The 15,126-nt window shown below is 40.1% G+C and overlaps 1 protein-coding gene across 1 annotated transcript; it reads left to right on the top strand.

The window, feature by feature from the left end:
- On the top strand, nucleotides 1–14,290 carry LOC141800875 (uncharacterized). Its single transcript, XM_074683712.1, has 11 exons — nucleotides 1–214; nucleotides 2,255–2,481; nucleotides 2,568–3,568; nucleotides 3,822–3,968; nucleotides 6,519–6,596; nucleotides 8,552–8,668; nucleotides 9,871–10,020; nucleotides 10,111–10,272; nucleotides 11,445–11,570; nucleotides 12,141–12,332; nucleotides 13,510–14,290. Exons 2-11 carry the CDS (start codon nucleotides 2,310–2,312, stop codon nucleotides 13,612–13,614), a joined length of 2,250 nt encoding a protein of 749 aa, XP_074539813.1. The 5' UTR covers nucleotides 1–214; nucleotides 2,255–2,309; the 3' UTR covers nucleotides 13,615–14,290.
- Nucleotides 14,291–15,126: the final 836 nt, after the last annotated feature.

The following is a 15,126-nucleotide window of genomic DNA, read 5'->3' as shown; positions in this document are numbered from 1 at the left end:
CACCCACCTCTCTTCCTCTGTCCGCTCCGGTGTGCAGCAACGCCACTTCAGCTCGGTTCCCGGTGGAGATTTTTCGGGACGAAACTCGTCCTGTACTTAAACATTTCCTCCTGAGCAGCTTCATCTGATGAAACACGAGCATGAAGATCTTTTCCTCGCGCGACGGACTTTGACTTCATTCACGTTCTGCGCGTGAAGCCAGGAGGACTGACACGTAAGAACGCGCCTTTGATAACTCTCGGTGTGAGGGATAAGAGTTAGTTTCTGAGACAGGCGAAAGTGAACAGCGATATTCATGGCTGACCGGTGAAAACAAATCCACTTTCACACGCTGACGTTACTTTCATGCTGAATCGCTGCACGTCAGCTGCTTAAAATAGACGCAAACAGATGGTAGCTCGACAGTTTTCCACTGGATGATGATGAAGAGTTTCCTCTGGAAACATGTGGCATGCTGTTTTTGGTTCCTGGAAAAGAATACAACTTTTACCAAGGATCTTGTACATTACGTTCGTTTTTAACATACAGTGGCTGTTCTGTGAAATTTAAATATTAACCCACTAAAGTCATTTGTTTACATCATTGTCAGTCTTCTCTTTAGTCACTTTTGGATACGTCCTGTTAGGGGTGACAAGTTTATGGAGAGACTAGAAAGTTTCATTCATCCACAGTCTGAGTTCTGTCAGCGTGGCTCAAGGTCGACGTGTCCCGCCCTGTGGGGAGCTGAATGTAAACACCCAGCAGCTGTAAGCTGCAATGAACCAGCCAAAACATACATATAAGGTAGAGATTAAAAAGAAAATCACTAAGAGCCAGAATGAGCATTCCAGTCTGGGTGGATTGATACTTCAAGGTGACTGTTCCTTTTCAGGTGCACCTAAGCTGAAAGCATGAAGCTTTTATTAAGTCCAGCTGACAGATATTAACATCTGATGTAATTATTTTAATTCTCCAGCTTATTTTCCTCAAAAATAAGATGTGAAGGTAGGCTGAAAGTAGACCTTTCTGCTTCACTGTGGAGGTCTGCAGCCAGACCCCCTTTTGATTTATTTAAACCTAACAGAACATCTTTTGTGAATGGGTTTAACTACTACTAACTGGTGTTATTTGGATGTTTGGATATTACATCACTCAATATATCATGGTACTGATAGCTAGCTAATGATATGTCTACAAGCTTACTTGTTATGATATTTCTATCTCTGGCTTAACATGATGGTGTCATGTTTTAGGCCACAGCCATAACTTTATTTACAAATTGTAAAAATGCCAGCAATGTTTTGTCAAGTTGCACACCTCACTGTCAATATATCCTGAAAAGGTTGGATGATGAAGTTTTTGATTTAATACTGCAACAAATGGTTATTTTCCTTTTTCAGTTTTTGATTGTATTTGATCTCATACAAGTGGACTGATTGAAAATGACAAGCTAGTGTTTTATTCAAAAAAAAAAATAGTGATATTTAACAAATCGGCACCTTATTATTAGGGCTGGGACGATAAGCTATTCTTGCGATTTGATTCTTTCACAATTTTTTGGGTACTGATTCAATTTAAATAGCGATTCTTCGATATTTATGAACTTTTGCTATTTTTATTTTGCTTTTTGAACACCAGACCATGTGAAAAAGTTAAATCATGATGATAATGTCCATAGACTATACCAGGAGCCATATGTTCCAACAAAGTGTGCTTCACATAAGTCAGAGAGAAACATTTCACCCTTTGCCGGAGCAATGTGGGAACTTTTTTCCAATCCAGTTTATTAAAAAAAAGACTGAAATGAAGAAATTGAATTTGAAAAAAGAAAATTAATTTTTGACAAAGAATCCCAATTTTGATATTGTCAAACCAAAAATCCCAATATATCATTTTTTGATTTTTTTTCTCCCTACTTATTATGTTGGTGACTGTTAAAGAAAAGGTTTGCCAAAGTCGTACAGCTTCTTTCCACAAAAACAGAATGTGTTTTTGATGTCAGTCTACCAATAACTATTGAGATATTTCAATGAAATTCCTGAGATGTCAAAGCACTTATCATATTTTTTTATGCTAAACTAAAATTATCCATATTATGAAACTCGTCATTGATTTATTTCAGGCTTGACAGAAGGAACACACTAAAACTAAAAAACAATAAGAAAGGATAGAAAGGTCTGAATGCTTTGAGCTTTTAGGATCTGTTTGACTCTTTTTCTTTTGAATTGTAAGAAATTATCTTAATGCCTTTTGTTTTTTGTCTTTGAATACACAGAGCTTTCATAACTTCTATCTGACAACAAAGAGGACAGATTCAGCCCCTGTCCAGGATGTCTTCCAAGGGTAAAAATGATTTGTGTCGAATATGTGGCGGGGATCTACAAGGAAACCAAAGGCGCTGGCTGTTTGGGGGCCAAAATAAGAAGACCAGTCAGCCCCAGACCCCAACAGACTCCCAAAGAGGAGGAAGCCATTCTCGGTCCTCTCTGAGCAGCCCCTGGGGTGAGTTGTGTGTGCTTGGATATTGAACAAAAACTTCTTTCTTGATATGATTTGCTGAAGTGGAGTTTTTTTCTTACACTCCACAGGCAGCACATTATCTCTGGGTTCCTCCAGGTCTCTCTCCAAGTCCCAGAGTTCCCTAAACTCTCAGTCCAAAGGAACCGATCTGCTCTCAGTGTTGACTCACATACTGGGGCAGTCTGTACCAAGGGGCAGTGGGCAGGGGGAGTTTGTGTGTGGCAAATGTGTAAGCATCCTCGAGCGTGTTTTCAAGTTTGACACGGTCATATCCAGGGTGAAGATGCTGTCGACTGAGAGGCTTCAGAAGCTCACACAGGAGAGGGACAAGATCAGACAGTGGGTCCGCCAGAGCTACCGCCGGAGACACCCACAAGACTCCAACAGCAGGGGCAGCACCAGCGAGGAGGATGGGGAGGCAGAGAAGGAGGGCTACAGGGAGATGCTGAGAGAAAATATGGCTCTCTCAGAGTACGAGTGCTGGTCTGAGAGGTGGGACGCTTGTCCTCATTTTATAAGGACAGGTAAAAGATGCAGCAAGGGCAAAGGCTGTGAAGGCTGTGATTCACTACGAGTGCCTGACTCAGCTTACGAGTCAGTTTGTGGGGTGCCTCGCCACTTACCTCTTCAGCCGTTCTCCCCATTGCCATTGTCACGGGACAAATCTCGGAGTATGCCCCTCCACTGGCAAAAGGTGCCATCCATTAGCTCCAGTCTGTCTTCACTCGCAGGGTCAACTCTGTCCTTACAAGCATCTTCCCGCACTGAGTCCGTCCAGTCTCTGGATTCTCTCGATGGAAACGACCCGTTTGACTCACCAGGCTTTCACTTTGTGCTAAATGAGCTCAGAAGTCTCGAAGGGAAACCAGTCAGTTCGCCATTAGGGAGTAGGATCCCGATTCTTGGCAGGAAGGACAGGAGGGTCTTAGGAAAACCTGAGGAGACCACGTCGCCCAGGGTGAACAGGGTGCTCAGCTTCGGGGAGGTGGAGAATGGAGGGGATGATATGGGAGAAGACGGGGACGTCCTGACGGAGCTGAAGGACGAGTTCATGCCTCTTCATCGAGAGGTGAGTGTTTTCCATCCTGTCTGAGTATACCACAATCAGATTGAGATTTACTATATTTACATATACCAGACCGCCGACCAGATGTTGTGTGTACTAGTCGCTGTAAATATTGACACAGTTGGCTGCATTAGTAAATCCGGTAGCACCCAAGGCTGGTCCAGCAGTCCACTAGATTAGAATTAGACATTTAATATATGTTTTTATCAACTGATACCACAACTCATATGTATAAAGTAATCGTTTTAAATTTCAGAGTACTTCTGGGAGGGTTCAACATGCTGTCAGACAACTCAGAGGCCAGCTGGACCAAGCTCTGTCCCGCATCAGGACCCTGGAAGCTGAACTGAAACATGGGAAGAGCAAACCTGCTGAAGTCAACGGATCAGAAGACTGGGCCTCTGTGAGTTTGTCTCATACACACCCATGATGATGAACTTAAATGTTTACAGTGGTTTGACAGGACACAACACGTTAGGAAGCTTAGCTTAGCTTAGCATAATGACGAGGGGGAAATGGTCTGCTGGTCTTAGTGTTTTTGAAGGTAACAGGTCTAAGAGATTACAAATGAAAGATTAGGCAGATTATAAGGTAACCCAGACTGTCAGGCTTTAAAAAATATGAGATGGCATTTTGTAAATGTTGCTTTGTCTTTTGGAAGAGAGGTGAAATATTCAGGTTAATGTTTGTTCTTTTGGACAAATTCAGACTTCCTGTTTCTTCTCATGTAAAGCTATGCCAAATAGCTTCAAGCTGTGGCTTGGTATGTACTGCATGAGTTTCAACAAATATGCAGTTGATTTAAAAAAAAAAGTTCAACAGAATAAAAGTAAGGAGTTAAACATTGTAAATTCAATAACCTGAAAAGTAAATATATTTCAGTTGGACTTTGATGTTCACCGGCACAGTCATTCTGATAACAAATAAATGCTTTAAACCTTTTTTTACTCTTGAAAAACAGGTTTTTATTAGCTGCAGCAGTGCACTGCAACTCCTCAGTCACATGTACAAACAGCTCCATAAACCACTGTGACTGTTGACTAAGGACAAATACAGCATTATGACAGGAATGAAGGGTGTGTGTGTGTGTATGTGTGGACTGTGGTTATGAAAAGGTGTGTCCCAGTTTTCTCGTGTACAGGTGAAGATAAAGGCACACAGAAAACACTCACGCACGCACACTCAGCCTTTCTCAGGAATCTTCCCCGACCAGCGCAGTTTGCCCCGGGCTCAGCAGACTTATGATAGGGGATATCATTGAAAAGGCTTCTCAGCTGCTTTGTAGACACTGTGTGCTCATGGCTGATCCCTGCTTGTCATGCGAACATGGCACAGCCTGAAAAAAAATGAAAATAAGATGTTGGGGGATTACACATCTGAGTTAAACCATTAGTCAGGCACAACTTGTGTGACAGGATTACTGCCTAGCTGGCACAGAATACCGCTGTTGTAATTCATTAATAATACAACTCTCTCAACCAGTTCTCTTTCACTTTGACTTTCAGTCTCTACTTCATTGTTTCAAGCCAAAATAATGACAATAATCCTGCGCTTTAACTTTTATATAACTAATGAAATCTTTTAGTGTATCATTAGATGGATACCTGGGCTGATATTGGCTGATACTGATCCTCAGTATCACTCAGAAAGCGCAGACCACCGCCAAGCATATTTTGATTGTCACTCAACACTTAAGTCCTACTTTGATGTTATACTCCCTTTCAGCCGACTATCTGTTATAATTTGGTGTTAGCTGCAGGTTTGTACGATAATTTGTTACCTGATAGTGTTGAAAATTATGATGACCCAGTACATATTTCATATTCAGGATCTGGATCGTACTTTTACATCTGTCAGAAATTATGGTGACCTTGTCTTGTATTGTTTTGCAAAGCAATCCGGCCATTTATGGTGGAGTTATAAACACATATATGGTGAAAACGACCCTAAAGAATCCTTTAAAAAAGTCCTGGATCCATACGGTGATTCAGATCACCTCAAAAATTTAATCATTCTTTCCTTATCCAATTTTGAACATTTCCTGAAAATTTCATCAAGATCTGTTTGTTACTTTTTGAGTTATGTTGTTCACAGACAAACAAACAAACTCTCCCAAAAACATAACCTTCTTGGCTGAGGTAAAAATATATTTAAACTCTCTAAATAATTATTATTGTATGGAATAGTAAACATGGAGGGAGTAGACCCCAAATACTGACAGGAATGTTGAACACAGCTGAACTGTAAACCTCAGTAGAGGACAAGTGAGGTTAGCTTCTTTCATGCTATGTTAGCCCTGCCTAGCAACAATGTGCAGAGCTGCTGGCATTAATGAACACAGAGGAGCACAGAACTAAGACGAATATATCAGCCCTATGGCTGATTGCTTTGTCGCTGGTAACCAGTCTCATTTTTGAGTCATCCCTGAAACCGATACCCAATACTAGGATCAGACCAATGCATCCCTAGAGAATACACTCAGACAACAGTCGGAAATGAACATGGGGTCATAGAGTTTCTGGGTAAATTGTGTGAGTTTGGTTTGCCGTGTGTGGCCAGCAATGTTAGCACCATTGTAAGCTCTTTCTTGCAGGTTAATGTCCACACAACCTGCATACAACTTTATCACCATTTCAGGATCAAAATACTGCTAAACAAAGCCCCACTACAAGAGGCCATCTGTTTACTATGCTTGTTTACATCTAAGTAGTAGAGCATTGTAGCATTATGGTATTCAACTTTAACTGGAGCTGTGACATCATCAATAAAAAGGCCTTCATATTAATAAATAGTTTAACCCACTATTAATTATCATGCCAGCCGGCCAGGAAAATGACTTTCCATTGTTTAGTCGACTAAACATGCTCATCCCACTTTCTTAAGTATCAGAGTTGTTGTGTTGTGATTTTTTTTTAAACGTAGCCAAATTAATGTGTTTTATTTTTTCCTGCAGTTGGTCCAGGAGGAAGGTGGTAGCTCTCTTCTCCAGAGCCTCGGTCACTCCCTGCGCAGCCGGGAGCGTCTGATCCAGGTGGGTGAGGTGATGAGGGCAGACAGGACTCAGTCATGTGCACAGGGTTTGGATCCTCTGCTGCAGGATCAAAGCTCACTGGAATGTTGTTTGTCTTTGGAGTCGCTGTGCGCTTTTAAAGAGGCAGTGCCAAAGCTGTATTTACTTTAGTCTGTTTACCACATCATACCTGAAACACTGCAGTTTGCTGTGTTGTTAGATTACTGATTTGGAGCAGGAATTTATTGCAGCTGCTGTAGACAGATGCATACATCTTTAACACTTCTCTGCTAAATGTGGGTATCAGCAGGTGGTTTCCAGGCTGAGTTCTGTGTTAAGAGTGGAAACAGTCGAAAACAGGGAGTTGACTCTCTGCAAACATAAAGCAGAATTAAACAGGGTGTGTTAACTGGTGAGCTTTAGAGGTGTTGGATGTGTGTTGTTAGCTCTGTATCAACTGACACTTGCGCCCATATTCATGCTAAGCTAACCATCTGCTCTTTTCAGCTTAAAGGGCTGTGAGGAATTTTTAAAGTGATCTTGAACAAGTTTCCCTTCTAGATATAAACCTGATCGCAATCCACACTTTATAATGAGATTATCAGCGCTGATTTTGCTGGTCACAGGTTATTTTAAATTGCTACTTCTTAGCTTCCAGGTCAGGTCGACCAGGACCGGATTGATCTATGGCACGTCTAGGTCTCTATAACAACACCACGCCAACTGATAAGGTTTAGTAGTGAGAAGAGATAAAACCCAGATTTTTTCTGCTCAAAACGATTTCTGTGAGTAATTTTGTAGTGATGGTGGACACTGGTGCCAAACTGTCAGACAGAAAAAGGACAAAAGAGCAGAAAAAGCTAAACAGGTGAGTGATACAGCCCGAGCTAAAGGCTAATTAGCCTTTAGCTCGGGCTGTATCACTCAATATCACAGGGGCTAAGCTGTTTGTGATAATGTCCATTCCAACCCACAGTCAGCAGTTATTCTGCAGTGGTCTGTTCAAACTTGAGAGTCTATCAATAAAATGAAGAGTGAGGTTACGTTAGCTCTGCTTGATGGATGACTGGCAGGACATAGCTAACCAGGATTCACTGATGTTACAAATTACGGATATATCTTAGAGCACCAGGCTGTCAGCTGAGGTAAATATAAAAGGCTACAAAACTATTTACAAACTGACACTTGTTGTCTTGTTAGCCTACAGATACGTCGAACCACCAGGTTGCTGATGTTGCTAACATATAGCCGGCTGCTACAACTTTTGCTTGATGTCACGATGTCAAGCTGTATTGCTGCGTAACTGTACTGATAAACACCTTGTATCCAGTAAAAAGTTGTCTTCCATTTAATTCCAAAACAAACACACGGCTCACTAAAAGTAATTTACAACAGTGTGTGGAGACTCCAGGCCACAAGGTGGCGAGGCAGTGCAATTCAAACAGAACCTCCTCATAGCATCTTTAATAATAATACCACATATTAAAAAGAATGGAATCCATTCTTCTTACGGTAGAATAAAAGTGTTTTTCCAAACCGTTGTTGAAATTCTAGGTTGTTAGAAAAATATACCATAACACGTAGTTCAGTTTTCATTTTCAGGTGTTACCTTTTCTCAGCCTGTAGATTGGATCTCGTACTTTCAGAACAGATGTCAGCGAGTTCCAACAGATTTTGGTTTCAGGGTGAGGCAGATTGGTTGCAAATGCAGCGGCATGTTTGATAGGGCTGTAGATTTATGACAGCTCTGTCCTCATTTGCGTGCGTATCAGCTTGGCGTGCTGTATAACGACTCTTGGCTCGGCCTACTGCGGCCTCGAGCATTGATTAATCCTCAAAATGTCGTTGATGTTTCAAAGCGCTGCTCTTATCCCAGCCTTCAAGATGCCTCAATCAGATAACACAGATAAAGATGCTTCCTGAACAGCTCTGTGTAATAAGTATTTTTTGTGAGAGATACATGTCTTCTCTTTCAGGAGTGTATGGGTGTGATCAGAAGGCTGTGTGTGGAGGAAGGAGCAGGGATGGAGCTGGCCAACAAGCTGACTGAGAAACTGACTGAGAGTCTGAAGGAAGCTCTGTCAGACAACAAGGTCAGAGCTGACGCTGTGCTGCTCACTGATACGAAGTGCTAAACACTGGTTTTATCACACACACACACACACACCCCACACAGGCTTAGTAGCTGGCATGAGAAGACTGACTCTTTCTGACAGGCATCAGACTTGTTCCCTTGTTTTAGATAGTTTCACAGCTCTCATGTTGTGTATGTTTTTAATCAGGCCTGCAGGGAGTGTTACCAGTAGAGGAGGACCATATCAGTGATTTTCTCCTGTTCTGTGCAACATTTATCAGATATATGACCTTTTTTGCAGAAAACTGCATTCTTTCTGTCATGAAATCAAACCGGGATCTACATAAAAAAGTACTTTTAACAGCAAAACTTTTGAATTTGAAGTATATGTGCTCCAAGAGCAGCTCAAGCAAATCAGAAGAACAACAAAGTCTGCAGTGAAGACTTAACTCTCGACTGAAGGGATGACTCTTTAACCTGATTTATTAATTAGACTGTTGGGTGAAACCTAAAAAATTGCTCTCTTTCTTTTTGCAGCTAATGATTATTTTTAATATTTGTTCCTGTTCTGTTTTCAACCCATTTTTAGCCTGTGAACCGTCTTAAAACTCCAGTTTGTTGTTCCACTTAGCCCAAAGCTATGTCTGCAAATGTCAGTTCAAATAGTTCGGAACATGAAAGTACATTTTAAACACTCATTAAAAAAACGAAAGTATCCGATCCTTACATTTAAACAGCTGACTCACCTAGGAATGGGTACCTTTCACATTTGAAACAATACGGTACTGATACCCGATACCTGGCAATCGGTCCCGGTACTCAACGGTACCACTTTTCGGTACTTTTTTGTGTTTATGTGGTAAAAATATTAATTTGTTTAATAATGAAATATTTCATTTTTCCAATTTAATATAATCATTCTACAATATGTAACCTTGCAATGCTGTGTTCATGTCCGGCATGGAAAAGCACCTACTCTTCCACTCCCTCACAGTCACAAAGATGCATTTAGGTACCTAAATGTGATACCTTTTGGTTCTACGTGAATCGGTACCCGGTACTTTTGACAGAATTCGGTCGGTGCCTATAAAAGTACCTAATTTGGTACCCATCCCTAGACTCACCCAGCAGATTGACGTTTTTATTTGTTAAATAGTAAGGGATTTTTATATCATTAGCTAATTCAGATTTCTCAAATGTAAACATCATCATGACTTGCAGACTTCTCTGGAGACTTTGAGGTCAGAAATGACTGAGAAAGAGAAGGGACTGGAGAACGAGATCGAAGCTCTGAGAAAGGCTGGAAGAGACCGAGAACGAGACCTGGACACACTGAACACCGTCCTGCGGTGCAACCAGGATATTATCAATGTGAGGTTCCACAAAAACTAAACATACACACATTGACTTTCCAGTCACAGTGAGTACACTCTATAAATCTCCATTTCATCCTGGCTCCAGGATCTACGTGTCGCTCTGGGAGAGAAGGAGCACCTGCTGAAGGAGGTGGAGAAGGAGAGGACGGTGTGGAAACAGAAGGACCGGGCCCTCGGCACAGTCCTGCAGGAGAAGGAGGCTCTTATCCAAGGTCTCAAAGAGGAACTGGAGAAGAAAGACACCCAGGTAATTACCTCCACCAAGGAGGTGATGTTTTTGGGAGAGTTTGTTTATCTGTGAACAACATAACTCAAAAGTAACAAACAGATCTTAGTGAAATATTCAGGAAATGTTCAAAATGGGATAAGGAAGAACTGATTCAATTTTGGAGGTGATCTGGATCACCATGTGGATCCAGGACTTTTTCAAAGGACTCTTTATCATTTATGAGATAGGGCTGTTTTCACCATATGTGTATATAACTCCAAGATAAATGGTCGGATTGCTTTGCAAAACAATACAAGACAAGGTCACCATAAATTCTGACAGATGTAAAAGTACGATCCAGATCCTGAAAATATTCTGGATACTAAGATCTGGAATATAAAATATGTACAGGGTCATCATAATTTTCAACACTGTCAGGTAACAAGTTATCGCACAAACCTGCAACTAACACCAAATTGTAGCAGACAGTCTACTGAAAGGGAGTATAACATTAAAGTAGGACTATAGTGTTGCGTGACAATCGCAATATTCTTTGGTGGAGGTCTGTGCTCTCTGAGTGCTTTTCTAGTTTCTGTCTGATTTCTCAGGGTTTAGAAGGTACCTCCACAAACCACATACTGTGTCTGATCATCATGTAGCATCTGTAAACTTTGTTCTTTCCATGCTGTATGTTGAGGTTTTGGAGGTGCTGTGTCATCAAGATGCTCCTTGAACTTTTGCCACAGTCCATCAATAATCTGCCTCAGTATGTCTCAGCCCCAAAAAATATCTAGAAGAAAAATACCTAGTATTTGTTATACTTAAATATATGTTTATCATTCTAAATACCATCTGGCACACTCATTCTTACTGTACATGGATACTGGAAGGCAGCCATACCTCAGGTTTGTGGTTTTGTAAAGTTTTGTTCACTTGGTTGATGAACATATTATTGTGGTTCCTTTCTGTCGTGTGTTTTATGGCGTAACCATCTGATAGCTCTGAATGAGGATTACTGCAGGAAGCACCTGTCATGATGCCAAACAGTCACATTTTTTATTGAGTGATGATAAGAAATTCAAGTGGCTTGATTCAGGAGCTTAAGCAGAATTTTCAGTTATAACTCTGAATCTCTTTCTTACAGAGCTAATTTGTCGTTTAGGATAAGTGACTCACCTTATTTTCTGTCTCTCTGCTCTGTGATTGGTCAGGGGTCGACAGGGGGCGGGACTCAACTGGCAGCCTGGTTGGAGGAGAGGGAGGGTAATAGCGCCACCCTGTGTAACGAGGTCACCAAACTCACCACAGCCCTGCAAGAGTACCAGGACATGGTGCAGGTGAGATCCAAGCATATGGACAATCAATCGTCTGAGAATTAAAGGTTTGATCCAACAGAAGTGTCATAAAGTTTGAAGGGATTAAAAAAAAAAAAAAAAAAAAAAGAACATTTAGTTTTACCAAACACAAAGTGTATGCTTTTTTTTCAGATCAGTTCTGATCCAAAGTGATGTTTCTGTTTTGGATTTCAAACCCTAAAAAGCCATTAAACAATGTGAGATTGAGGTTCGCCCTTAAGCAGGTGGCCTAAGTTCAAAACCGAGCCTGTGGCCCGTTACCTGCATGCCATTTCCCAATCTCTCCCTGTTTCCTAATTTATCCACTGTCCTTTTCTTCTCTAACTAAAGGTGTAAAATGATAGAAAATAATAACTTTTAAAAAATGTGAACGTTAAAATAACATGAATACTTTGATGAATACAACAAATCTCCTCACTCTTTGTTTTTTGTACACATTACAGGAAGGGCTGGTTTAATGATGCTTGAAAGGAGTCAAGCTGCCTGTTTTCAGAAGCCAAGTTATAAACTGTTTAGGACTTTTTCTTCTGCCTGTTTTTCTGTTTTGCCCAGACTCAGCAGGAGAGTCACAGCCAGACGGTGTCGTCTCTAACCGCTCAACTCAGAGACACGCAGAAGGAGCTGAGGGAGAAAGAGAAGGAGAGGAAGGAGGCTGATAGAGCTGAGCAGATCATCAGAGCGGACAGAGAAAGAGCGGAGAGGAAACTTAGAGACAGTCTGGAGAAGAGAGACAAACTCATCGAGGTAAAGTGTGAGAATCTATTGTTAAATGTGTGTTCGCTTACATTTCCTGCTGCTTTTAAATCAAATCAATGAAGAGCTGAAGCTGCTTCAAACTTATAACCAAATTTATTTGCAAAAATCTAAATACTTGTTGCAAACATTCATTAACTCTAGCTATGTAAGACTTTCTTTTTTAAGTTACCTGTTATATAACAGAGTAGAAAGACAATATCTTAGTCTGACTGTCACAAGCGGGAGGACCTTAAAGTACAAATGTTGTCATTCCAGTTTGGTTTTGTTCACTGTCACTGGTCCTTTTAAGTGGCTGATCTATTTTGAGAGGATTTGTTAAGTAATCATTGTTGTACTGCGTTACACTCACACATACCACACACTTACCATCCCTGTGTTTGTAGGGCCAGGACGATATGTTATTCTCGTAATTCAATTTTATTACACATTTTGGGTTGTGGATTCAACTAACATTGCGTTTCTTTAATATTTACAATTTTTGAGATTTTTAGTTTGCTTTTTAACACCAGACCATGTGAAAAAGTTAAATGATGATGATAATGTTGAAAGACTATTTCTCATAAAATGCACATCATGTGAGTCTGAGATATACATTTGCCCCCTGCTGGAGAAAAGTGGTAATTTTTTTCCAATCCAGTTTATAAACAAAGACTGAAATTAAAAATTAGCATTAAAAAAAAAAAGATTTTTGACAAAGACTTCCAATTTTGATATTGTCAAGCAAAAATCGTGATAAGTCCATTATTGATGTTTTTCTCCTATCCCTTTGTGTTTGTATGGCTTTCACTTTAAAAATGACTTAACAGCTGATGATGGTAAAAAGAGGCATGAGAGGTTAAAAACACACGGTGGATTATTTGAGCAAAGTTAACAGTATCTCTCCAACACCCTGTTACCATCCATTGCTTTATTTTTGTACAGTTTCTTCTCTGTGAGATAAATTAACACACATTTGAGACAGGTCTTGGTGTCAGATTCTTAGTCAAGGGTTAATATTTATTTATACACTCACTGTCCTACTTAGAAGAATCTGTTGTAGAAAACTTGCAGAGTGAGGTTATTGTTGTAAAAAGTGCAATAATATCTGCTCATATGTTATGTTATGTTATGTTCTTCATTTTAAATATTTGTTATGGTGACTGAGATGTTTTTTTTTTTGGTGTAGCAAATCCTGTTGGATTCAGAGGAGCGGGATCACCTGTTCAGAGAGCTGCAGCAGAACCTGCAGAACAAACGTGAACCTCTGACTGCCGTCAAACACACACTGTGATGGGGAACTACCGCCCTGCACGTCAACTGCACAGAAATGGAGGATTACTTTTGCACTTATTGCACTACCCTTTCAGCTCATCAACATATTTATTGTAGTGTAAATTAAGTCAATGTATATTTATCTGTTTTAGGTTTAATTTCCGGACAGACAGACCAAAGGAAGGTTCAGTTTCCTACAGCTGTTGCTAAACTTTCTGAGGTGAATAAATTATTCCTGACAGGGTGGAGGTAGATGCCTTACTGTAGCTTTTTAATACTTGATTTAGAAATCATCAAATAACTGTATGTAGTTAATTTCTGAATGTAATGGGTCTAATGGTTGAACAGTGATTAGATTTCATTTCATGCAGCAGGGTGGTTGACATTTCTGATAGTGATTGTTAGTCAAACTGAGGATCATTGATTTTGTCCTTTAGGACAGACATGATGTAGTGTACAGTGGTTGTTTGTCTTTTTATTTCCTTTTGTGACCAACAACAGTTCAGCCAAAGATGCCAAGCATTCCAGGAGGGAAATATCAGGGGCCATAAATATATTTTGAAAATCTTTCTTTCTCTGCTTTTATACACGTCTCAAGTTTTGTATTAGAACAATTCTTACTGTTATTCAAAGTTTCCTGTACTGTTGGTCAGGGACTCATAACTGGAGACACTTTCTTTCTTTTTATTTCAAGAGAATTAAACACTCTGAGACTAAATGTTGACATGTGGTATGTTGTCATTTAAAAAAACAAACAAAAGATTATGTCTTTTACATGGGGATTTCGAAGGAGAGGGGGCCCTGCCTTGTCAGTTAACTAATATTGTGATTCATTAATATTGTAAGATTAATTCAATGCACAGGATGCCACAATTGCTTGATTTGTGGGATAAGTCTGCCTCACTATAGAGGTCTTGACCTTATATTATCCATTCCCTATGCCACCAGAAAGTATCTCATAAATATGTTTAAGTGTCCTATTATTTTATTATTATTATTATTATTATTATTATTATTTTTTTTTTTTTTTTTTTATATATATATAATTATAAAATTTCACTTTTTATTTTTATTTTTTTTACTTTTCCTTTTTGTTTTGTTTTTTAATGGTGGAACTGGGCTTCTGTATACAACCATGGACCTTGTAATTAAGGATACACCAGATACTGCCTGTGTGTGACGCTGTGCGTTTCTTGTCGAAATGCACCCTGGGAGTTGTAGTTCTTCAGCCACTTTCCTGTGTTTCAGATGCTTGTATTTTTGACATCTCTGGGGGTTTTTTTAACCCTGTCTTGTGACGTAATAATGTACAAGGTTTTTATGGCTCTTTAACACCCGTTCACGTGCTGCATTGGTCCGACGGTTAACTTTATCTGTCTGGTCTGCTATTAACCTATGTGTAAAGAAATGGGAAATATAACCTCCTGAACCACTGAACCGGGGGGGACGTAAACCGTGTTGAATGTCAGTGCCTCCTGTCTCCTCCTCACCACCCAATCACTGAACAGCTTTGAGTTTCTTGTTACTTCAA

This window comes from Halichoeres trimaculatus, unplaced genomic scaffold (genome assembly GCF_033239565.1).
Source record: "Halichoeres trimaculatus isolate MK-OKI-2021-1 unplaced genomic scaffold, fHalTri1.1 fHalTri1_scaffold_12, whole genome shotgun sequence".
NCBI classification, from domain to species: Eukaryota; Metazoa; Chordata; class Actinopteri; order Labriformes; family Labridae; genus Halichoeres; species Halichoeres trimaculatus.
This window is presented reverse-complemented; position numbering and strand designations above follow the sequence as displayed.

Excerpts from the sequence above, each read along its gene's own strand:
- LOC141800875 (XM_074683712.1), top strand. The coding sequence starts at position 2,310 with ATGTCTTCCAAGGGTAAAAATGATTTGTGTCGAATATGTGGCGGGGAT. Across the intron at positions 3,969-6,518 it reads GATCAGAAGACTGGGCCTCT|TTGGTCCAGGAGGAAGGTGG; the intron begins GTGAGTTTGTCT and ends TTTTTCCTGCAG. Across the intron at positions 10,021-10,110 it reads GCAACCAGGATATTATCAAT|GATCTACGTGTCGCTCTGGG; the intron begins GTGAGGTTCCAC and ends TCCTGGCTCCAG.